Here is a 26161-nt window from a genome sequence, read left to right as displayed (position 1 = left end):
CAGACTTGAATTCTGTGTTGGTAAAGCGTGCATCAAGTAAGCATATCATCTCTGGTGAGACCAACACAGGTAAACTCTGCCAAACTTCATCTCTAGCCACATCTCTGGCCTGTGTATAAGGATCTGCGGAAAGGAGGGAGGCATAGAAAGCTGTCGCTAAGTGCAAGACGGTATTCGGATGAGACTGCAAAACGCCGTCAGAGTCAATAAGTTGCCTGACACTCTCTCTACTATGTCTGGGACCAAGTGTAGAGAAAAAGTGTTTATTGACTCTCCCTCCCATCTGTATCCAAAATGACTCCCGTGCATGGAAGGCATACTCTACTCTCTGATCAAGCAATGTTTACAAGTGAGCCCTTGCCACAGCAAGGCGCTCTTGTATCCAAGCATCTGATGGTCATCTTTACTCCTCCCTGTACAAGGCTGCCAACTGCCGGCGGATACCAACCTCCCGCCTGAGTACCTCACCTCGCCGAGCACTAGCAACGGAGTGATAAAAGTCGCTGATACTAGCAAGTGCTGTGGCCACATGTGAAGGACCAGCCCACCCCCCCTGCATGTGAGAAACCCAGATCTCCAAGACTGCCTCTGTGAGAGTCTCATCCGTGTATAAGGCATCGGGGATCTTGATACTGTGAGATCGTCCTCTCAGATGGGCCTCTACGATGGACAGAACTACTGAAAAATGGTCAGAAATGAAAACACCAGGTGCAATGCAAACTGTCCCCCCTCTATCAAGAGTCCAATCATCCACATAGAATCTGTCAATCCGAGCATGGATAGGCATATGCACCTTATGGTTCGACCATGAAAACAAAAGTGACTGAGACTGAATATGAAATGCATCATTTGACCAAACATCTCTGCCACTGAACCTGAATAAGAAGGCATCCCAAGCTGCTCTCTCGAGGGAATGAATACCACCTTCTCTTCCCCCTTGCTTATCAGAAGGTGCCTCATTCATGTTAAAGTCACCTCCAATAATCCACGAATCTACAATGTCAGCCCACGAGAGCAACTCTTTCCAGAACAGAACACGGTCCCCTCTGTTGTTCGGAGCATAGAGGTTGAGGAAACCAACCTTACGTCCGTCAATCAGAAGTAAAACCCACTAGGCCCTGGAGGGGGTTATGATGCCGTGTCCAATGATCAGAGGGAGAATAGAATCTGAAACTGATATGCATGTACCTCCTCTGGTTCCCAAGGTAGGAAGCCAAAAAGTCCGGCCTGAAAGCAGCTTACCTGACTTGGAGCAATCTCTGACATCCAAATTGTGTTCCTGAAGAAAAAGAGCACCTGAAACACCTGGATGGAGCTGATTCTTGATCAGTTGTCTGCGACGGCGATGAGGGATGCCGCCCAATCCTTGTACATTCCAACTAGCTATCCTCATCGACGGGAGGAAGCGGGTTGGAATACCTTACCCGATCTGGTGGTGGAAAAAGAACCCTCCGTCGGAGCTGACCTCCTGCCATATACACGAGGTCCAAGGGTAGGAAAGTCCATAGGTGAAAGAGAGAAGGATCTCTCACAAGAGATGCCGATAACTGGCTCTCCGAAAGTAGAAGGTACAAAATCATCATCTGGGAGTTCACAGAGGTCCTCCAAAGTGGAAAAGGAGTTCCGCTGAGCCAGGGTGTACGAAGGATTCCTACTGAGGCAAGGATAGAATGTAAGACCCCCTTCCCTCTATCCAAAGACTTTTAAATCCTTTTTCCTTTTTTTCAAATTCTCTCTAGGCCCCTTTTTTTACACCTTTAAAGTCTACATCGAGTTGTTTAAGCCACCATTTTATTGTGACCCTGATAACAAGGGAGGGGTGTTTATGAAACCTATCTTCCCAATTAAAGTTAAGCTGGTTCTTACCATGTTTTCTTCTTGGATGGTGGTAGGTATGCAGACTCTCCTCTTCAATAAAAGAGATGCTTATCAGGACTTCACCAAGCTCCAATTTTTTTTTGCAAAAATGTTTTTTCAAAAAACATTATTGTCATTTCTTATCAAAGCTCTTATATACTTTTCATGCAATTTCATAGGTGCTTTACCTACATACTCAAACTCTTCCTTAATTCTATAATGTTCTCTTTCTATCCTTTACACTGACTCTTTTGTCTTTTCAGTATGCAAAAGGGGTTGTTGTCTTGTCTTCCACACACACACACACACACACTTACTATCCCTTTCCCACTTTACATTCAATTTACTTTTTATCCCTTCCCTCTATTTATTTTCATGTTTAATCCCCCCCCCCTCTTCCTTTTTCCCTTCCTTCCCCCAGTTTTCTCCCTTATTCCCCCTAATTTTGCCTAAAATTCCCTTAAAATTTTCCTATAAAATTTTAAAATTTTCCTATAAATTTTTAAAATTTTCCTATCCCCCCCCTCTAATTTTTCCATACTTTTTCTTCTTTATTTCCCCCTAATTTTGCTTAAATTTCCCTAACATGGTTCCCTGTTACGTCAATTCCCCCCCCGTCGATATCCTGGTCCTAGTTGTCTGGAAAGGAAGCATCCTCCTCCAATTGATGCGGCTGTTTTGAGAAGACCACATCGCGACTTACTATTACCTTCTTAGTAACACGATTATACAGACGGTAACCCTTCGCCTCTTCACTGTAGCCCAAGAAAATACACTTCCGGCTCTTCGGTTCCCATTTGGACCTATTAGCATCAGGGACATGCACAAAATAGTCACATCCAAAAACTCTGAAATGTGCAGCTGAAGGTTTCTTACCAGAAAAGGCCTGCAGTGGAGTCATCCCATTCACAGCCTTCGTGTAGCTACGATTGAGAATGTAAACTGCCGTGTTACATGCTTCAGCCCAGAAAGTCTTTGGCAAGGGGGGATCTCTGCTACCACACCAGACCTCTCGCCAATAACTAAAAGTATCCGGTGATAAACTGAGGGAAGACCAGGGAATCTGATGAAAACAGAAACCCCCTGCTTGTCCTCTTCAACTGGGTCAAAGCCCAGTTGAAAGGGAAACAAAAAAATCCTCCTGAAGCCTAGAAAAAGAAAACCGGCCTGTAGCAGGTCTCTCGTGACGTCTGGGAAATCTAGGCACACTTGAAAGAAACCTCGTCCCAACAAATGAACATCCTTAAGGTGGGGGGTGAGCTCCTAGGGAAGTGCCGCAAGCATCCAATCTCTAGCTTGTGACCTGGAGGGGTGGGAGCCATGGATGCGTGCGAAGAGAGTAGTGGAACACTCATGCTCCAAATCCTTTTGCAGCTGCTGTAGCTCGTCTTTTGAGAAAATGACGGTTCTCGCGGCCGGTGTGGGCGGTAACGGATTGACTGAATGGGAACCCATTCGTCAATGGAGGTGGGAAAGGCCGATTCAAAACCAAAAAAAGAACTCCGTCCGCTTTCCTGAAGCCCAGGAGACCCCTAACAAAAATAGGGGTACTCCAAATGAGAGGAGAGGATGAAAGGAAGAAGAGATAGAGAGGAATGAGCAAGGAGAGGAGGAAGGGAGGGTGAGGGGCTGGCAGCAGCGAGGGGGGGCTGAAGCAGTGCAGGGGGGGGCTGGCAGCAGCGCAGGGGGGAGCAGCAGGCAAGGGGGAGGGGAGGGAGGAGGCAGCGCGCAGGGGGGAGGCAGCACGCAGAGGGGAGGAGGTAGCGCAGAAGGGGGAGGCAGCGGGGGGGGGGGGGGGGGGTGCTGCAGCAGCGCAGGGGGGAGCAGAAGGGGGAGGGGGGGGAGGAGGCAGCACGCAGGGGGGAGGCAGCGCGTAGAGGGGAGAAGGAAGCACGCAGAGGGGGGAGGCAGCACGCAGAGGGGAGACAGCGCGCAGAGGGGAGGAGGCAGCGCACAGGGGGGGCTGCAGCAGAGGAAGAGAAGGAGGGGAGGGGGGAGGGAGGAAGCAGCAAGGAGGGGAGGGAGGGAGCAGCGAGGAGGGCAGCAGGAGGGAGCGGGGAGCAGCAGCAGTGTGTCCTTTCCGCTCTCGCGATCTTCAATCGTTCTTATGAAGTAATTTTCTTGAAAAAAAATCATAGACAAGGGCAGACTAGAGAACAGCCAGATTCTGTCAAGGATGTCATTTAAACAGTATGCAATTAGTGGGACAGAAGTCTCAGTAGTTCAAACGATGCAAGACACTCTATTTATTTGATTCTTCTTGAAGTTTGCAAGTTGGTCCATACTTGTGCCTCATTTCAAAAGTATTATACTTTCTCTTTGCCCAAGACAAGGGCATGTGGGGAACCTCACAATGAGATGGAAAGATGAGCTTCAGAGAGCAGAAATTATGGCCATTAGTTGCTGGCATCCGCACACACACAATCACAATAAAGAACAAACAAGTGCGATTATGTGAAAAGAAAGTCATGAGTCAAAAACATTGTATTCCTGTGCAAAAACTTACTCGTACACACGTGCTGGGCAGTAACGTGTCTCCAGGCCTGCAAACTTGGGGAGATTCAACTTTTCAGGTACATTTGGATCCTTTAAGCGGAGATGCGATGGCTGATCATGATCATGATTGGTATTGCTTCTGATATGAGGCATAATACAAGTACACTTAAGTCGGGAAAATGATTGCTTTTTTCAGGTTACAACAAATGAATTTAAAAAAACACTGTGCATGCAAGCATGAAAAGGATCATGTAAGTTAATTTTCAACTAGGAGATCAAAAATTCCACCTGTACAACGAGGTCAGCAGGTCAAATGAGATCTCTCCATCAGGCTTTGGATAGACGATCGGTTCATGAAACTGTGCAGACTGGATAGACCAACATTGTGCAGTATTGTAACAAGCTGAACGGAAGCCTTGAAATTACATTTTACTGCTACCAAAGAATACAAAGCCACCTGTCCTACCTGTGTAGCTTCATGGTCAGGCTTGCTGTGCTTTAATGTCCATGGTGAATGCCCTCGGGTGACGTAACTGATTACACATATAGCAGCAATTAGTTTAAACAGGTCAAACAGATAAATTGTGATTTCACCAAACATCAGCAATGCAATCTCTTAACTCTTGAATAAAAATACTCCAATGACATCAAGATTTGAATGATTACAAAGGTAAAATCAGAATAGAACATCCTGGCTCCTCCTGCTCACATTGCTTCCCTCATATCACTGCCCTCTGTTCAAACAAAAGAAAAGCAAGAAGACAAACAAAAGTAAAGCAAGAAAAGAGATCTTACTATTCAAAAGCAGAAACAGCCAGTCCTGGAAATAGTCCATAATGAAATGCCTGCCAAGGGAGATCTCAGCTACTTAATCGTTTTGAGATAAACTGTGATAAGAACAAGTTAGCATACATCATTATAGCAGAAACATGCTGCCAAGGGAAATGCTTAGCTACTTATTCGTTTCCAGATATTGTGTGGCAAAAATAAGTTAGCGTACATCATTATAGCAGAAACATGCTGCCACGCTTAGATAGATAAAGGAATATCAAAGCACAAATTTTGTTTATTGGCATGCACTAAAGATCTCACTATTGATTGTGACTTTCTGGTCACCCTTTGTATTGGGTGTCTCCTTTAGCAAGTTCTGTTGACCTTTGTGCTTAGCAAAGTTGTCATTAGATTTATTTTTCATCATTCATTTTTGTACTGGGTCTGTATGGATGTGAAGCAGCTAAAGGTCTTTCCCTGCCACCAGCCAAATGTGCATAGCTCAAGTGCCGTTTGTGCAACATTTGGTACATTAAGCCACCATTGTTGGCTATGTAAAGGTGAAGATATGTCATGATTGATGGCATCTACATATTACTACTTGGACATTGATGATGCCACAATTGAGTACATTTTATCAGTATTGCCATGGCTATGTCATGAGTTTTATTATTGGCATTACAATTATCGAGATGGCCTTATATTGAGGCTTACATCTCAATTTGGGGGATTTGATAGAGCCCACAGGTCTTGACAGGACTGAGGGGTACAAATTGTATCAACAAATGATGTAATATTAGCCAATAAAGATATGCACTCACATGTTTACGTCCTAGGGGGTATAGGAAAGGGAAAGGACGCATTAGGATGCATAAAATGGTAGGTCTAAAGTCGTAGGCTAAGGGTGGATTTAAATGCGAAGAGCTGGTCTTTGAGTGATCTCAAGAGGCATGAATGAAGGGGTCCCCCTCTTCATGTATGAGTGCGCATTCTTCTCTCCACATTGTATTCATCCATGACTTTTTCCTTTTCATGTATGTCAACATAGAAACAAATTCTCTCATGAGAGCACTCCTTCCCATTGGAGGGCCAGTATTGTGTCATTTTCTACATCATCGCACGCATGAGCATGCATTGAAAACAGTTCAATTCTTAACATTTGGTATCAGAGCAGCACAGTCGGGGCTCTCACCTGCAATCGTGTGGTGCAGTGAATAGATAACATGACGTGCATAGGTATGACAAAGGCAGATGAAACATACATGAACACAACACTGTTTACAAAGGTGAACGAAACGAACATGAACAATAGGCCGTTTATGTGTGGGAAGATTCTGGGAGCGACTGCTGTTCAAATCTGAGGATCGCTTCAGCATACACGAACAGCAGGTCATTTATGTGCAAATATGCTGGAAGGAGATGCTGTTTATGTACAAATATGCTGGATGGAGATGCTGTTTATGTGCCAAATTTGGGGCCACCGTTTATGTGTCAAATTTGGGCCTCCTAACACCCGCAAAGTTGGGAACTGCCAAGCAAGGCTAAAATTGCAGTGAAAAGGCAGGGAATTCCAAAATTTGTCACCTTCCCCTCCATGTGAATAGGCTGAAGGGAGTCCTTTAGATTGCACAAGGATCATTCCCCGTTACACCGTTGAAAGCATTGGTGGGCAACCTCCAGATACTCCGGATAACGGAATGGGAAAGAACACATTCAAGTAAAAGGAAAATCAGTTCTCGATAATCCTCAAAGGTGCACAATCGGGTCAAAACGTGCTTTCCTATAACAACATCAAAGGTGGGAAACAGAGCAGAAGAAGTTGAAGGCTATTAGAGGTCAACTTGGTGACATCCCCTTGGCTTCTAATCTGTTGACCTCAACCAAAAAGCCTCTTTGTAATTGTCCCAAATTTATGGATGATCAGACAATATGTCTTCGTCTCTCCACTTGGCATTCAATGCTGTGTACTTCATGAACCTGATAAGAAACCTGTAAAATACCTTGCCATGGGGTCCCTTGCATACTATATGATACACAATCTGCTCTAGTTGAAGGATCTCCTCCGCCTCATCCACTTCTAGGGGATCTTCAATAATAGGTTATGTAGGCTCCGGCCGTTTTGATATTTCTTTAGGAGAATCATGTGAAAGGCATTGTGAATCTTCCAATGCTCTGGCAGCTCCAATTTGTATGCTACCTCATTAATTTCATCCAGACTTAGAAGGGGCCATAGTACCTGGTAGCTAGCTTGGCATACACTTTCTCTTTGCCCTTAAGCTTGCAAAGCCTGGCTTTCTCAAAACTTTAAAGTGCCCAGTCCCCTCACTTGAGGTCTAGCTGTGTTCTATGTTTATCTCTAGCTCTCTTTTGTTTCTCTAGGGATCTTTCTATTGCTTTCCGGACTTGGCATAATCCTGCTTCGAGATCCCTGACATATTGATCAGCTGCAAAATCCTCATCTTTGGTCCTTAGGACTGGTGGCAGAATCACCTTTCCATACATAACCTCAAATGGGGCTTTTCTTGTGGAGCTATGAACTATATTATTGTATGCTAACTCCACTAACGAGAGTTACTTTTCCCAATATGATTTCTAATCAGCTACATAGCATTTCAAAATATCTAAGACAGTTGAATTTGCTACCTCATTTTGACCATCTATTTGGGAATGGAAAGAAGAAGGAAAATTCAGATTGTCCACATATTGTCAAATAAAGCTCTCCAAAATAGATTGGTCATTCTGGGATCTCGGTCACTAACAATGGGCTTGGGCATTCCATGGTGCTTAAAGATCTAGGCCATGAAAACTTTGGCCATGTGGTCTGTCTTGATCGTCTTATGTACCAGGATAAAATGGGCTTGTTTGATCTATCTATAATAGTCCATATCCCATCATTCCCTGTCTTTGATCGTGGCAAATCAAAGATAAAGTCCATAGCTATGCTTTCCCATGGTGCTTGGGGTACCAGAAGAGGCATTAGTAGGCCAGGCGCCTTCCGTCTGCACCTTCTGACAAGGCGTTGTGTTACAAACTTAAGTATATCCTTGCCCATGGCTGGCCACTAAAAATACCTCTCCAAGGCTTGAGTAGTATCTGCAATGCCTCTATGTCCAACAAATGGAGGTGCATGACATTCTTTCAGAATTTTCGATCACATGAATCTGGTAATGCATAGGCAGTCATGTTTCATTAGGTAACAATATTTTATGGTATATTGACTTGTAGGCTGGCCCTCTTGCATTTGCTGCATTATTTCTTCAAAGTCTGGATCATGGGCATATTGCTCTCTTATCTTTTCAAGTGTAAACTACTCGGTGCTTTCTATCAATTCAGACAACGGATTTTGCAGAGGCGTTTGCATGAGATGATTGCGAGTTGCCAAACACATATACTTGAACTTAAGAGTTTGCAATTAAGCTGGAATTAAGACTTATACAGCTTAAACACAAAGTGACATCATTGGAAAATGCAATATGATTGAGGGGCCAAGACGGGTCCCCCCCCTTATCCAGGCTCACTTTATTCTTGAAAATGGAGATACAAGACCAAGGTGCAATGCACCTTCCAAACTGATGAACTCAGTGAAAACCTAGGACCTAGATACAAGACTCAAGAGCATATGTACAAGGTAGACAACAAAAAGGAGGACTCTAAGCTCAGGTTTCAACTCTTGGCTTGCCCAATCCACAAGGAAGAAGCCTGCAACAATCACCACTTACATCCAACATTAGAGACAAGCACTAGTTTCTAGAAAGATAGTAGAAACAACATGAAATAATGCTGTAAATGAGATAAACTTGACAATACAGGCTCCCTTCGTGACTTGACCCTTTTGTGGATGAAGTCCTTGATGCCCCTAAAGCTACCTTGGGTAAGGAGAGTGTGGAAATGGGGCTGGAATGAGAACAGCTTAGAAAAACAGCCTGTAGGCTAGAGAGAGAAAGCTTTTATGGAGTGATAGCTGTAGAGAGAGAGTGCCAATGCTGATCCCAAGGGAAGGAATGTAAGAGAGGAGTTGCTGCTGTTCCAGAGATGCAGAGAAAGGCAGATTTCTGCAAGGGGAAGGGGCTGGAACAGTACAGAGACCTAGGGAGAAGCTGGCTGCACCCAAGGAGCTGGAGAGGTTCTTCTGCATCAACCAAAAGGAGAGAGAAGAAAAGTGACGAATTTTTCATGTAGAGAATGAAGGGGAGAGGCCTTCTTTTATAGGCTCAGCCCCCCCCCCCCCCCCAGGCCTAGAGTGGAAGGTGGACACTTGTCCCAGATTTTTTGTGGGCTGCAGTCCCAAAGAGGACAGCCCACAACCTGCCCCAAATCTACCAAATTTTGGGCCAAACACTTGGCCTGCATGCCCTGCCACTTGCCATGCATGTTGCCACATGTGTGGGACAGGTGGACTCACCTACCAGCTCAGATTCCATGTGGCAATCTGCCACGTGTCACTCCCAAAAGCCCTAAAATTTCAAAGTTGTCAGAATTCAATTCTGATCGCACCCACGGGTTCCTAACAGGTTGGACTTTCTATTGACATACTCTAAGGTCATAATTGAGCCATACTGAGCTCATTTGTTTGTCGTCTTATCTTGTATCTCCATTACTCTTGGCATGCTGCCAAGCCCACACCCAAAGCTCAGGGAACATTCTCTTGAATGGTTCCTAGGTCGGTATGCAATCCTAGCAAGAGGGAGGAACCTTGTAGATTTCAATAGTACGGAGGTTGAATATTCCTTGGCAATCAATGAGGATGGTCATGCAGTTCCCTCTGCAATTCCAATTCATTAGTTCTTTAGGGAGGCAGTAGTTGCAAAACCAATCAACACAGAGGTAGATGAGGCCTTCCCATTATTGTGTCCTTCACCCCGGGAGGTTAGTCATGCAGTTTTCTCTTCATTAGATCTCGAGCCACCGGTAGTAACAGTGACGAGTGTCTACAACTGCAATAAGATGGATGTGCTTGTGGCAAGACCTGCAGTGCCTCTAATGCTTAGAGGATTTTGAAATCCACAGAAAGCATCAAACATATCTGATGAATCACCTAGTGTATTCTTGAGGCCTTGCTATAATTAGGAAATTCAGATGATTTTGTAATTCTTTTTCAAGGTTTGCCCACCTTGAAGTAGAATAGCACACTCATATTCACAAGCCTTTGGATTAAAGAGCTCATGAACACTTAGGGGCCAAGATGGGTACCTCTCTTTCTTTAGGCTCTCTTTATTTATTATTCTATGGAATATACAACGCTTTAGAATAGTTTTCCATAGGTCCCATGAGCTCTAGCTAAAATGAAAGAATATGGATGTTTTAATGAAAATTTTTTTCTTTCATCTTGGGGTTGTATCTTTGATGTGAAACTATAGCACAAAGACCTTTCATATCAAAGCAATCTCCATGATTATGCACAAAGTCACAAAGCCAAAACTTAAAGTTAAACATTATTCATATGGCTTACTATTCATGGAGGGATTACAGTGAACCTATGGAGATCCTGTTGGAGATGGTGGCCTTCACCCCTCTACATGGTTAATTCATGAATCGTAGAGGGGATCTTGCGCATTGTCGACATGTGGATGTATTGGGAAATAATCCCATATGCATATGTGCCCTCTTGGGGGCCGTGAATATAAAAGGCTTATTTGAAGACTCTCTCTAATCCCTCCCGAGACTTTTTAAGGGGATAGAGAGGCATGCGTGGCTAGGAGGCGAGGGATTGGGACCCCCCGCACTCGACGCTCCATCTGCCACATGGCACGCATAGAGCGTGCCAACATGGTATCAGAGCAGGACTAAACCTGCGGACTGTCTGATGGACTGCGTGCAGTCAACAAAGACTGACTGTTCGTGGCGGTGCATTGTTTGTGACTATTACGGCGGTGGTGGCAGCGGCTCTTGAAGGCACTGACTGTGATTCGACTACCATGGGCTTTGGCTACAGGCTACCCGTGTAGGCTGATCTTTGTTGGCTACATGTACATGGGCTTTGATTTGTCCCATGTGCCTTGTTTGGTTGGCCCCTCCTTGCTTTGGTTGGGGGTCGCCTTTGGTTTGATCAGTTGTACCTTGGGGTTTGTCCACAAGGGGTGTTGGAGGTGGTGGCCTTCACCCCTCTACATGGTTAATTCATGAATTGTAGAGAGGGTCTTGCGCGCTGTCGACACGTGGATATATTGGAAAATAATCCCATATGCATATGTGCCCTCTTGGCGGCCGTGAATATAAAAGGCTTATTTGAAGACTCTCTCTGATCCCTCCCGGGACTTTTTGGGGGGAGAGAGAGGCATGCGTGGCTAGGAGGCGAGGGATTGGGACCCCCTGCACTCGACGCTCCATCTGCCACATGGCACGTGCAGAGCGTGCCAACAGATCCAGGTTCGGGGCTGACTTTACATGTCCTCGATGCCACTCAACAGTTGAGTCAGTGCAGCACTACCTTTGGGAGTGCACTCAGGCGAGGACCATTTGGAAGGGTGTTGCTAGGATACTTTGCATTTTTCATAGAGCACCCTTCTTCTTGACCTGGGGATCAGTTGCTTGGTTGTCACTCACTGGTCCACAGGCTTTCTTCGAGGGACATGACACGGACACAGCTTTCTTTGTTCGACGACACCTTGTGGAGTCATGCTCCCTCCGGGATGTTCCGTTTACTCCATTCAAAGCTCCCCATGCTTCTGTAGACACATCTTGGGAGATTCTTGCTAGTATTACAGCATGGCATATTTGGAGAGCCAGATGTACAGAGGCCTTGGAGGGCTCCTAGGTTCACCCTTCTCAGACTTTGGCAAGTATCTGGGCAGATATTATACACACTTTGATGGCCATTTGGGCGAACATACAGGGAACCTCTAGGACTGCTACTACTAGGAGGGTTTCTTTTTTCAGAGTCTGGAGGGGTTCTCCTTTCTTCTCTAACTCTCCTTCAAGGATGAGGTGACATTTTCAGCCGCCACCTAGGATTTTTGTTTGCTCATTCTGAGCTGTTTTTTCTCATGCTTGACATGATGTACTCCTGCACTTGAGCTTGCTTTGCGGTTTTCATTCATACTTAATGAAGTACTTTTCTTGGGAAAAAAAAAACTTAAAGTTAAGCACGATATACTAAAGACTCCAGGACTCCGGTTCCTTTCTTTGAAAAAAAAACAAAAAAGACTCCACGTTTCCTGATGCCACGTGCGATACTGCAGAGGCAATGGATTTTATATTTTATCTTCCACGATCAAAGAACGGGAATGATTGGATCTGGACCAGAATTGATACGTTTAGCAAGCAAGCCCACTTCATACTAGTCATCCAACAAGCCGGTCAAAGTCAAGACCTCGAAAATGCCTACGAGGAGCAATGCCGCATCTCCGATGTGTATTCTCAGCAAGCGCGAGATGCACAAAAAATCAAGGCAGACCATATGGCCTAATTGTTTATGGCACAGATCTTCAAGCACCATAGGATGCCTAAATCTCATCTTCATTTCACCCTCAAACTGATGGGCAAGGAGAGAATGCTAATTCCACGATTCTAGATCTTTTAAAGTGTTATGTATCTGAACAGAAATTTGAGTAGGAAAAGTACCTCCCACTAGGGGCCCCTACCGTTCCTGAAAATATATTCCATTAGTTAGAACAAAAGAGGGGGGGGGAATGGTATAAAGGAAGCCAAAATCTTTTGCCACATGTCGTGATGGCATGAAAGTCGATTCTACTACGTTCCAGATTCTTCCTCACCCACTCGCATAGAGTATAAATCCCCAGGGCTGCAAGGGGGAGGCAGAGGGAGAGGGAAGGGAGAGAAGAGCGAGAGACAAGGGGGACAGAGAGAGATGGAGCGAGAGGGAAGGAGGAGAGAGATGGAGAGATAGAGACAAAGATGGAGACGCAACCTTCGATCTCGCAAGGCCCGGATCGGCGGGACGTACAATGATTAAGATTGCAGGGCCTGGAATAAAATTAATGGCGACCTGCGATGATTAAGGCCTATAGCATAGTTTGATGGGCGATGAGGCTGACTGGAAAAAGAGAAATTACTTGATTTTTGAGGGGAGTGAAAAGAAACGAATGGAATTTGCATACAACAACACGACTCACAGCTCTATAGGAAAAGCCCCATTAAAAGTAATATATGGGAAGGTGGTTCTACCACCTATTATGAGGACCAAGGATGAGATATTTGCAACTGATCAGTAAGTTTGAGACCTTGATACAACCTTCTCTTAGGTTTGGACAGCAATCAGAAGTTCACAGCAAAAGGAGAAAAAAGCTGCAAATAAACATAGGAGGGAGACGAACCTCCAAGAAGGAGATTAAGTACTCCTTAACTTTGAGAAAGCCAATGCTCCCTAGTGCGTGGGTGCATGTGACATTCCCTCCTACTTAAATTGTGGATGATGGTAGCTGATGAGGGATTGAATGAATTTGCCAAGCGAATGTGATCATGATGACCACCAACTGCTACTCGGAACTTGACTGTCCTCCCAAAGAATTGAGGAATTACAGTTTGGCACTAAGAGTGATATGATACCGCTCCAAAGGGATGAGGAACGAATTTTGTGCTATGATAACCTCCAAAGTGCTGAGGAACGAATTTTGTGCTATGATAACCTCCAAAGTGCTGAGGAACGAATTTTGTGCTATGATAACACGATTACTCAATAAAAACGTACAACTGCGAAGACTGGAAGTCGAAGTGTTGTGGCCAGTCATCCCACATGCCACTACTGCACACTCTTGATCAATGGGTGGTATGGCACTTTGATAGGCTCTTGGAAATATGGACTGCATGTTGTCCTCGTGAATTGTTGAGGATTTGATGCTATGCACTCTAATGGCTTGGAACTAGCTACCAACTGTTGGCATGCACTATCCCGGGGACGAGCATTTTCTGAGCGAAATCTTCCGAGCGTCCGAGCGAAGGAAAAAAAAAGCTTCCAACTATGCATAAATATGGCAAAAATCGATCAGAAGAAAACATAGTTTCACTTAGAAATATGCAAAGTATTATAGCAATGCCTATTTTATACAAAAATCTTTAGGTGAATCTTTAGGAGTGGTGAGAGCATAATGGGATGGCTTTTGAAGAAACCCACATTTAGAGTAGACTTCTCTATGAAAATTCCCTTATGATCCTTCTTACAACTTTTACTTAATAGGGGGTGACATTGAAAACCCTCTCTCAACCTATCTTCATGAAAGGGTTTCTTCAAAGAAAACTCATTGAAGCAAGCCATCCAGGTAGTTTCACCAGCGAAACCCCTTTGAAGTAGGTCTCCCAAGGTAGTTTCGCTGGCGAAACTACCTTGGATAGCACTTTTAAAAGTAACATAACTTTCATATCCAATGTCCAAATATAGTCATTCAACCACTCAAATTGATCGGAACACCCCCTTTGAGCACATCTATGGAGTTATATTTTGGAAAATCTTGCATATATTGTATTAAATATTACATGTATTTTATGAGAGTGATATATAAGCCCAAGTTAATACTTATTTATAGTAATTTAAACTTCTTTAGAAACATGTCCATAAATATCTTGTTATTTATGCTATAAAAACACTAAAAAGACATTGCCATATGATATAAATGTGTTAATAAGTAATTATCTATGCATAGTATTATTACATTGAGAGTGATTATGAGGGATGTTTCTTAAAGGAATCAACACTTTTTTAAGGTAATAACAGGGGTACAAAGGGATGTCTCTAAATAAGAAATTTATGTTGTGTAAAAATGAATGAGTGACTAGTCTGTATATTTTTATGATAAAGGGATCTAGTTCTAGTGAAAGTAAAAGTGTAAAAACCATATTTCCTAAAGAAATACATTTTTTTAAATCTCTTGAAAAACACGCTCGAATGAATGAGTGACTAGTCTGTATATTTTTATGATAAAGGGATCTAGTTCTAGTGAAAGTAAAAGTGTAAAAACCATATTTCCTAAAGAAATACATTTTTTTAAATCTCTTGAAAAACACGCTCGGATAAACCTGCTCATAGGTTTTTGCTCGTAAAATTGACGCGTCCCACTATCCCTACTGTGGAAGATCCTACCGCATATAAAAACTGGTGCTACTCCAAGAACTGTTGGGGTGATGACAAAGCCACTGAGGCTAGGTAACCAAAACCGAAAGCCCGGAAACTCTAGAATATTCATATGTACTCTTGGAAATTTAGGTACTGCTATCTGCATGACTACTGTGAGAGAAAGCTGGAATACACCTGTCTCCTCTGTTTGGTATGAGAACTACTGAGGGTGAAAACTATGACACCCTCCTGGATTTTGGAACTGTGGATGTAAATGCCTCCCGAAGAACCTGAGTGATGCCTAGAGCTGCTGAAACCGTATTTGCATCCCAATGGGACTCAGACATGGTGGGATCTGATAAGCATTCCTCTAATGAATGGATTGCCTCTCAAAAGGACTGAGAAATGGATCGCATAGCTTCTTCTTAAAGGGATATTGGGATTGAGACTATCTCCCTGAGGTATTGATGATGAACTAAGACCGGTGAGCACACACCTCACGAATCGACCAAACTGTTGTTATCACCAAGGAGACCTAGTCTCTTTTAAAGCATATTATCCATAGACAAGACCTTTGGCTACATGGTCGGTTGGTCATGTACAAGTAGAAAAAGAGACAAGGTGTCTTATCCCTTGATTATTATATAATCTTGTTTTTTGTCAATTATCTAAGAAACAGTGGGAGGATAGCCACTTGACTGTCCCATTGCTAGCATTTGCGGGAAAAAAATTTGTGGATAATTTTTGGATACTGATCTAGATCTGTCCCAACGCTAATGAGGACTGTGCCTATTCCTCTTCCCAAATATGTTGCGCTGCTGAACCTTTATGCGAATACAGTAAGATTCACGGGCCGAAGAGAATTATTTCAGCTGATTTAGTGAAGACACCTAACGCATTTCTTATCGATTATAGAAATTGGAAGGTGCTTATTTCAGCTTATGAAACTAATGATGACAGCCTAGGTAATATTGTCATAAACATCACTCACCGGTCTCAAGTTCCGTGCTCTATAAAGCTCATCCCATATCCACGACTTCTGCAAAGCACTCCAATATCCTTCCATGTCTGGCTCTTCTCTTGATCCGTCACTTAAAGCCAAAAATGCTGCTTCAGCTGCAAGCATTCCTGCAATGCCAAGTCAAATGACTATCTTATATAGGTGCTTGAATATAGACTCTGCAAATTTTGAAGAAGGCATATGTAATGAGATCATATACATCATATTTAAAATAATCGGAGTATATTTCTATCAATTCTCAGCATATTGAAGTAGCAAGATATACAATACCAATAGGTGAAATTCTGCAACTTTCTAAAGTAGCTCTTTCAACCTTCGGGTTAGACTTTGACTTAGCCGGCACTTCATTGATGAAAGAGTAATATACAATACACCAAGTTTATCTTTTGTAGATTAAAAAAATGCTTCCCAAAGTCTTTATGAGAAGATTCACGACTAGATATTGAAATTGGAAGGACTGTGCTTGAATGTGATTTTGCTTTCAATGTCCTACAAACACCAAAATGGAAGAGGACGATCAAGGTAGTGGCAGTTGTGGAAGCTACAGATACATGGACAGGTGTGACATACACTGCAATGTGGACATCTGTCCTAGAGGAGGAGATAGCCAGAATTAACAATGCTCTTGATCCTATCAAGGAGAGGTGAAAGAATTTGACTGCAGCATTCTCTCTGATGGATGGAGTGATGATAGGAGGGTCATCATTAATATATTGGTATTCTCATGCCTCACTAGTTATTTTTTTAAAAGCTGGACCAAATTGATCAACTTCTCCACAGGGATCGAAGAGGACCACCATTCTTGGTCCAGGACTGGGACGTTGCCTTTGGTTTTTAGTGGTCCCGCGGGGTCATACAACGAGATACCTAGGATCTCAGGTAGGGATCAACATTTCAGCAGCAGCAGATTGCCTGGGTTCTAGAGAAAGAAAAAGAAAGAAAGAAATTTTATTAGAGTCTTCGGAAGACCGATGGGTCTATGAGACTGAAAGAAAACCTGATACAAATCATAGTAAGGGTGGAGCTACTGAAACGAGCATCATCACCCGTGCTGAATCCTAAGTCTGATCATACATAATCAAATACATCTGGATGTAACAATGAAAAGAAAAGGACTGGAGCGGAATCCTCCGTATGTCATGTCGCCCTGGCTTGCATAATAAGCTGGGCAGGCACTAGAAAACGCTCCTCAGTCTTAGCCACTCCCAATGTGGATAGCACATAGATCCGCTGCTCTTTGCGTATGCTTGTTGCTCTCCCTGTCTCAATCCTCAACGCCCGTCAAGGGGTGCCGTGCCAGAGAGCGTCCGGTAAAAGATTTTATACTGGAGCTCAACCAAACTCTCTCTGGCAAGAAGGGTGTTGGTAGTCAACTAGGTTCTCTTAGCCACCACGGTATGGTACATTGCTTCCAGTTGGTGTTTTCATAAGGGATGCATGGGGCGCCTGTTGCGCAATTTCCATTGGGCTGGTCCGGATGGCACAAGAAACATCAGGGCCTAGGTTGCTTGGCAGAGCATGATCATGTCGCAGGCTCAAGGAGGCCTGGGCATCATTGACCCGGAGATGCAAAGCAAAGCCCTTTTGGGCAAGTTGGTGGTTTGTGGCCTTACCCTAGGTGCAGAGCCCTCCTGCAGAGGAGGCTTCTCAAGAACACCCCACACACAGGCCGTTGTGGCCAAATGAAAAGATATGAAGATACCATCATCATGAATTATATCTGCCACAAAGCGAATTTTTTTAAAACTAATTAAATAGGAACATCTAGGTTCCTGTAAAGCCAACGGAGGATGAAAGGCCTTCGACCAATGTATACTTGGAGCCCTTAAAGAATTGCCCTGTAAAGAGTCACAGAGAATTAAAGGCCTTCGACCAATGTATACTTTGAGCCCTTAAAGAATTGCCTTGTAAAGTGTGAAAGGATATACTTCCAATCAAATAACATTTTGGAGACCAAAGGACAGCCTTTGATCTTGCCATCAATTCTGCAAAGTAAAAAGTCCCATTGAGTGGGCTGCCAATAACCAAAACAGAGGTGGTGATGTGCAAAAGCAAAGAGCATATCATGGCAGCCCAAGTGATCCCCTTGCAAAAATTGCACCATCATTAAGCCCTTATAAGCAAGGAGATACATATGAATGTTGAGAATATTTAAACCCCCACACATCTTTGCCGAGCAGAGACGTTGCATTGAAAGCAATCTCAAAATTTTGTTGCCATGTTTGGATCACCGAAAAGTTTCCATACTGGCTGACATAAAGCATGTAAGGTCTGCCTTGCAAAATATGATCAAAGGGCAGGTAAAACTAAATGTATGCCATTAAAATGGATTGGACTATTCTGAGGCGAACATGTAATGGCCAAGTTGCCAGTTTCCAGTATTCTAATTTTTTCTTCAATTTTGCAAGCACCCAGTCAGTTTGTTGACAATGATTCACATATCTGCTTCTTTGGAAGAAGCTTGACAAGCCCTTTCTCCTAGACCATATCATCATTGCTGGTGGTTTATGTTTATAGCAACAAACTTGATGGTTTGTTGTTTCAAAAGGAGGGTATGTCACAGGGACGTGAAGTTACGAACCGTGACTAACTTCGGCTTACGGGGAAGCGGCACTTCCTAGAAGTCCCTAGGTGCACACACTAGGCCTACTTGCTAGGGGCAAGGCAAGGTTTAGAGGGGTCTTAAAGTTAGGCCCAAGGAAACCAATGTTTCATTGGTTAGAAGGGGTTAGGATTTTAACGTGAGGCGCAAACCAATGTTCCATTGGTTTGCAAGGGTTAGAGCTTTAATGAGGGGGCCACGTGGCATTCCCTCATGCACACCTACCCTCTTCCTCTCCTTCCAAGGCTAACGTACGTTTTCTTTTTGGTGGCTCATTTTTCACGCATCCCGAGCGACGCTGTACGAATTCCAAGGACGCATTCCAAGGATTGACTCCTTGCATTTTTGGCTTGCACGCATCTCGAGGCAGTCCGTACGGCTGTACGAACTGCAGGAACTGCATTCAAGGTGTTTGTACCTGTTGTACAGGAATTTTATTGCTGGTTGTATGAAAAGATGCACGCTTTTCTAGGCTGATTGTACGGACTCTAATTTGCTGCTGTACGGGATTCCACTGCTGCCTGTACGGATGCCATTAATGATGTTGCTGTACGGATACCAAAGGCTGTTGTACTGTTGTACTGCCCTTTTCCCCTCATCTTCTCTCTCCTGCCCGTGATCCTCTTGCTCTCTTCTATATCTGATTCCAGCCTGTTATCCCTCTCTTCCTTCCCCTCTCCTAGCTGCCAGTTCCTCTTGCTAGCGTCAACACTAAATGTGTTGCTTCTGGAGGTGTTTCCAAGCTGGATTGAAGTCTGTGGAAGCTGGTTTGAGTTCTCTTGTCGCAATCCCTTTCATGTGATTGCATTTGGTAATTTTTGGAAGCTTGTTGTTGCTCCGTTTGTTGTTTGAAGAGCTTTCTCTGGACCTTACAGGCTTAAGCAGACACTCAGTTACAGAGGGTGTGCTTGAGAGAGTGCTAGAGGGGCAATGTATTGCATTTGGAATCCTTGAGGCTGCTCGAACATTTTGGGAAGTGTATGGATGCCTTGTCATTAACAGTTGGTTACAGTCGTTGTGGAATGCTTGGACACCTTTACAGTTGCTCATGGACAAATGGTGAATGCCTTACATTTGCCTTGGCACTTGGGTACTAGTGTGTGCACTAGGATGGAATGCAGGTTATAGCCAAGGTTTAGCTTGGACAGTGGAATTGCCCGTGGATCAGAGCACAAGGGTGAGCCCTTGTTGTATGTACGAATCTCATTCTTAGAGAAATACATAAATACCGGAAGGGGCACCAAGAGTTTGGGGCCAATGTGGTGTCTTGTACTTGATTTCACTGAGCAAGGGCACTCTAGCCTCCATCCAATTATTTCTCAATTGTTTCTAAGTGGTATTGTTAAATTAAGTGGTTGGAAATGATGCGATGTGGCTGTGAATAATGAATATGCAATGCAAGTTATGGTCTACTGCCCTTTAGGAAATTGAAGGCCGATTGCAATGGTTCCGTTGCCGGGACATCACCATCTTCCTACAGAGGTGAGCCCTGGGAGTGTTCGGTGAAGAAAGCCCCATTGCATTTTTATTACAGCCATATTATCAACAATCATGTCACACCACAAGAGATCATTGACTATCTCCAAGCAGGAAGCAGACAGCTTTGAGGAGGAGCACAACACCAGTGAGGGTGAAGAAGAACAGAATGATGAGGGACAGCATGTTTCTCCTGAGGATGCCACTGAGGATTTGCAGGACGAGGTAGATGAGGCAGAGGAGCTTGATCCCAATGCCCCTTTTCAGTTACGAATGCAAAGTGTAGTGGAAGCCTTGTTGCAACAGACTTTCATGGAGATTATGCAAGCTTCTCCTGGTAGTAATACTCCTCCTGGAAGCAAACAGACAGCTGAGAAGAAGCAGACAAAGCATAAGAAGACTCAGAGGCGTGTATCTTTCAGTGGACAGCCACCAGAGATGCCCACAGTCACCCCTTTATCGGGTAATGTCAATAATTTTCATTCAGTTAATGAAGGACAGCAAGTCCTCCCTCAGCCCATGAAGCATCCAGGATATTTTCGCGGAGGATCAGTTTTTCAGTCAATGGTGAGACGGCCCACAGATGGCTTAGTATGCCTAGTACATACTTCGGTAGTTTCCAGCCAAGAATGCAGAATTTGCAGCAGCATATGGAGGGTGGAATGCCCCCTGCAAATGCCAATATGATGTATGCAAACATAGGGATGCAGCCTGGTATGCAAACAGGGATGCCAAGAATGATAAGCAACACTTGGAGTGTGCCACAGATGCAGGGAACGGGATCTGGAATGGTCAACCCCACCATGGGCACAGGCAATATGGCACAGAATATGGGATCCACGATGCCTCCACCATATTTACAGCCCCCCGTTTATGATAATCTTACTCCCAAAGGTAAGCTGAAAGATTATAAGGAGGGAGGGGCAGCTGTGAAGTTGGAAACTTTCAATGGGATGCAGGACAAATCGAAGGCTCTAACATTTGTGCAACAGTTTCATGTTGCCTATTCCAGTGGTCTTTTTTTTTTCCACCAAAAAGAGACTTCTATTAAGTATTAAAGCAAACCGTTAGAGCAAGCTCCATACGGGATACACCATGCAATGCATGAAAGCTCAAAAGCCAAAAACAAAGGATTGGGGCTAAGAGTGCCATCTCAATCCTGTAGAACCCTTCGAGAAAAAGGGAGAACCCCTCCAAACTCGTAGGAATACAATCCTCCTAGAAGAGGCTGCCCGTGAAGGCCCCTGCATGCTAGCCCAAATGGCTATCAAAGAATGAACCGTGTTCGTCCAAATACCTGTGAACACCTATGAAGGGTGTATCTGGGTGCCATCCAGGGCCTCTATACATCTGGCTCTCCAGATGTGCCAACAAGAAGAAGGCTCACCCTCATAAAACATATGGGGCCCATTAAGGGATAACCAGGCGACCAAGCCCCAAGTCATGATCAAAGGGGAGGTATGGAAAAATGCTGAGTATCCGAGCAACCCCTTTCCAAACAGTCCTCGCCTAACTGCAGTCCCAAAGGCAATGTCCCACCGACTCCTTTGCAGAATGACAATGAGGACAAGTAGGGTCAGCCCCAAATCGTGATCTCCATAGGTTCACTGCAATCCCTCCATGAATAGAAAGCCAAAAGAAAAGAGTGATCTTTCTATTACTGAGGGATTTCCAGAGCCTCCTCCAGAAGTTCCTACGCAAATCTGCAGTGATGAAGCAACTGTCCCAATGGGGGGCTCTGGAGGGAATCCAACCCCTACTGCTGAACTGAAATCTCTTGGCATTACCAATCCTGAAACGAAAGAAAGGAAACCCCCTCTCTCGTGTCCATGATCTATCCACTCCCACTCTCCTAGGTCCCACTGTAAGCATTTGATAGGTACACCTCCATATAGCCACAATCTCCAGGATCCCAAAGCCAAGAGCAGAGGGTCGGGGTCTAAATACCACTGCAAGCCCGCTCCATATCCACAAACCCAGCAATCCTGACAGGCTGAAAGGCAACCTCTAGAAGAATATCATCCATGGATCTAGAAAGTATACCCCATCCCCAACGTCAAAGACAAGTGCATCCTCCCCAACACCTCGAAGAGCGATCACCTGAAGAGAAACTGCTGTCCTCCAGAAAGCTCCCATCCAAGTGGAAGAAGTAATAGGCATATCAACTGTCTAGTCCACTGGGATGGCTGCATCTATCTGCTGAATCCTGCGTGCTACCCCTCTGAGGTGACTCACGGACTATAGTCTCTGATCCTCAGGTAGACTGATAAATGCTTTCCAAGTGCCTACTGTGAAGGTGGGGCCTCTCTCCCATCTAGACCACTGCATGTAATGAAAAGTGCCCAGTGGTCTGCCATGCTCATCAAGAATACTGTCATTCCAAACGACCGGCTGCCTATCAATCTCTTCAAGGGTAGAGGGCGGAACCCTGCGAAGTGTATTCCTGAAGTGTATTCCTGAAGCTGCGCCAAGCTTTCAAGATGGCAGCCATGAGAGGAGATGCAGGAGATCTGAGAGGGCGGAAGTAAAAATCCAGCGAGGGCTGTCCACCCAATCATCTCCCAAGGTAGGTGTGCAAGCCTGAATGCGTCCAAAAAAGAAGTCCTTCCAAGGTTCCTGCCCAAGCATGAGACCCCTCACCACCACCTTACAAAGCAATGCCCTGCATTGCAGGTCCGGGTCAATGATATTAAGGCCCCCTTCACATGTAGGGAGAATAATAGTCTCCCAGGCAACCCTCGCTGCAACATCTGCCGTGCCATCGAGTCCACTCCATAAAAAATTTCTGATTGGTCTAATGAGCTGGGTGATGCACTCTCTAGACCGGCACCAGCATGAACACACAAACCAGGCGGTGGCCAAGAGAACTTGGTTCACTACCACAATTCTAGATGCAAGGTCAAGTTTGGTTGAGCTCCAGAAGAGAAACTTTTTCCTTATACTCTCCAGTACTGGGGTAAACTGTTGTGCTGGAGAGATGCCCAACCCTACCTGGCATCCCAAATATCTGACAGGAATTCCCCTCTGAATCCAGAAGAAGCCAATGTCAACTCCCCAGCCTGGAGTGTCCTCATCGCTAATCCAAAAGCCAAAGGATTTATGCCAGTTAATGTGTGCTCCTGCAGCAGAGCAAAAGATATGCAAGGCTGTCTGGAAAGCATCTAGTGACTACGAGGAGGCCTCAATAAAAATGGCAGTGTCATCAGCCAACTCACAGTCCAAAAGCTCCTGCTCCTGTCTCAAGGGAAATCTCAGCCCATATAAACCAGCCTGAGATCTAAGAAAGATACTCATAGCTTCAGCCACAAAAAGAAAAAGGAAGGGGGCTAAAGGGCATCCCTGACGGACTGATCTGGAACTCTGAAACCTGTCACCCCTTACCCCTATAATCAAAACCTGGCTGTGGGCTGATCTGTAAAAGAAGGCCATCCCTCTAATCCATGCATATGAAAATCCAAATCGTGAAAGAGTGCCCTCAAGAAAACCCCAATCTACTCTGTCATAGGCTTTTTCAAAGTCGAAGAGTAGAATTGCCAGCCTCTGCCTGCTCTCTGCATAGCCCACTCTGAGGCTTCCCAAAAGGAAAAGATGTTATCAAATATGCTCCTGCCATGCACAAAGCCTGTCTGAGTATCATGGATGAGGTCTGGAAGAAGGAGCTGCAATCTGATGCTGATCACCTTGGCAAGAATTTTGTATAGAGTGCCCAAAAGAGTAATGGGTCTCCAATGGGATACAAAATTCCTGTTGCCACCTTTCGGGATAAGGTGTATAAGTCCCTCGGTGAGTGAGTCAGGCATCTCACTTGAGTCCCAAATGCCCTGCAGGGCTGAAGTAATATGATGACCTATCATATCCCAAAAGGCTATAAAAAAAGATGGAGTAAGACCATCTGAACTAGGGCACTTTCCCTTATGAAGGGCGTAGAGAGCAGTCCTGAATTCTGTGTTGGTAAATCGTGCATCAAGTGAGCATATCGCCTCTGGTGTGACCAACATAGGTAAACGCTGCCAAACCGCATCTCTAGCCACATCTCTGGCCTGTGTGTCAGGGTCTGCACAAAGAAGGGAGGCATAAAAATCTGTTGGTAAGTGCATGATGACGGTATCCGGATGAGACTGTAAAAACCCCGTTAGAGTCAAAAAGCTGTCTGGCACTCTCTCTACTATGTCTGGGACAAAGTGTAGAGAAAAAGTATTTATTGACTCTCCCTCCCATCTGTATCCAAAAAGACTCCCGTGCATGGAAGGCATACTCTCCTCTCTAATCTAGCAATGTCTGCAAGTGAGCCCTTGTTGCAACAAGGCGCTCCTGGATCCAAGCATCTGAGTCGTTTCTGCTCCTCCCTCTGCAGGGCTGTCAACTGCCGATGGATACCGAGCTCCCGCCTGAGTACCTCACCTCGCCTAGCCCATCCAAATCATCCTCGCCTGTCTGCAATCCCATAAACAATGCTGAGTAGTCTCCGAAGCCGAGAGGCAACGAGGGCAAGTAGGGTCGGCTCCGAACCTGGATCTCCAAACGTTCACTGCAACCCCACCATGGATAGAAAGCCAAAAGAATAGAGTGATCTTTCTATTCCTGTGGGATTTCCAGAGTCTCCTCCAGAAGCACCTCTGCAGATCCGCAATGATATCAAATGTCTCCCATGAGGAAAAATGCACAATGGACATCCGCATCCGTATATCCCACCGTCGGATCAACTGCAAACTTTGCAAGGGTCAAAGGTCTCCAACCTCTACTACTGAGCTGAAATCTCCTGGCATTACTGACCGTGTAACGAAAGAAGGGGATGCTCTTCTCTCGATGCCCTGCGTCAATCCACTCCCACTCTCCAGGGTCCCACTACAAATACCTAATGGGAACTCCCCCATAGAGCCAAAGCCTCCAAGACCCGGTGGAGAGTAGCCGGGGGTTTGGATCGAGGAACCACTCTGAATCTGATCCCTGCACCAAAAGACCTACAACCCTGATAGGCTGAAAAGCAAACTCAAGCAAGATGTCCTCTGTGGATCTGAGCAATCTGCCACCATCTTGCATAGTAAAAACTAAAGCAACCTCCTGCGCATCTCGAAAGGCCAAAACCTGAAGCGGAATACCGCCTCTTGTAAAAGTACCTGCCCAAGTGGAGCAAGTGAGTGGCATATCATCTATGTCTACCCACTCCTCTAGAAGGGCTGCCTCAATCTACAAGATCCTCCCTGCACTCCCTCTGAGATGTCCTGTCAACTGAGACTTGGTCTCCTCTGGAAGCCTACAGAAAGCTTTCCAAGACCCCAAAGATGATGCAGGTCCCCTCTCCCACCTGGACCACTACATGTAGAGTGAAGCACCAAGTGGTCTGCCATGATCATCTAAAAATACTGTCATTCCTCCACATGATGGCTTGCCTATCAATCTCTTCATGAGAGGAAGGAGGAATCCTCCGAAGAGTGCTCCCGAAACTGGCCCATGCTTTTAGAATGGCAACCATGAGAGGGGACAAAGGTGATCTGAGGTGTGCTGTGGTGAAGATCCACCTAATACTGCTCATCCAGTCTCCTCTTGAAGAAGGTGTGCACCTCTGTATGTTGCTAATAAGAAAGGCCTTCCATGGTTCTTGCCATGGTATAAGTCCCAGCACCACCATCTTGCATAGTAGAGCTCTACACTGTAAATCTGGATCAATAATATTGAGACCCCCTTCCTGTGTAGGGAGGATGAGGGTCTCCCAAGCCACCCTGGCTAAGGCATCTGTTGTGCCATCAAGCCCACTCTAAAGAAAATTTCTGATCGGTCTCCTAAGCTGAGTGATGCAGTCCCTAGAATAGCACCGGCAAGAACAAACAAACCATGCCATGGCCAAGAGAACCTGGTTCACCACCACAACTCTAGAGGCAAGATCCAGCTTGGCTGAGCTCCAAAAAAGGAGCTTCCTCCTGATGCTCTCCAA

The 26161-nt window shown here is 45.0% G+C and overlaps 1 protein-coding gene across 1 annotated transcript in view; it reads right to left on the bottom strand.

Moving 5' to 3' along the window:
• ETFQO (electron-transfer flavoprotein:ubiquinone oxidoreductase) overlaps positions 1–26161 on the bottom strand; it is a 186400-nt gene that overhangs the window by 57777 nt on the left and 102462 nt on the right. The window contains exons 12-16 of the mRNA XM_087390501.1: positions 16122–16258; positions 5149–5198; positions 4820–4886; positions 4642–4721; positions 4364–4492 (exon numbers count right to left, since the gene is read on the bottom strand). Of these exons, the coding sequence (XP_087246627.1) occupies positions 4364–4492; positions 4642–4721; positions 4820–4886; positions 5149–5198; positions 16122–16258 (463 nt within the window). The remainder of the gene's footprint in view (positions 1–4363; positions 4493–4641; positions 4722–4819; positions 4887–5148; positions 5199–16121; positions 16259–26161) is intronic.

The sequence above is a fragment of the Dipteris shenzhenensis genome, chromosome 19 (assembly GCF_047967505.1).
Source record: "Dipteris shenzhenensis isolate YYH24624 ecotype China chromosome 19, Dip_SZ_1.0, whole genome shotgun sequence".
NCBI classification, from domain to species: domain Eukaryota; kingdom Viridiplantae; phylum Streptophyta; class Polypodiopsida; order Gleicheniales; family Dipteridaceae; genus Dipteris; species Dipteris shenzhenensis.
Note: the sequence above shows the minus strand (reverse complement) of the source record. Positions and strands in the feature narration are given on the sequence as shown.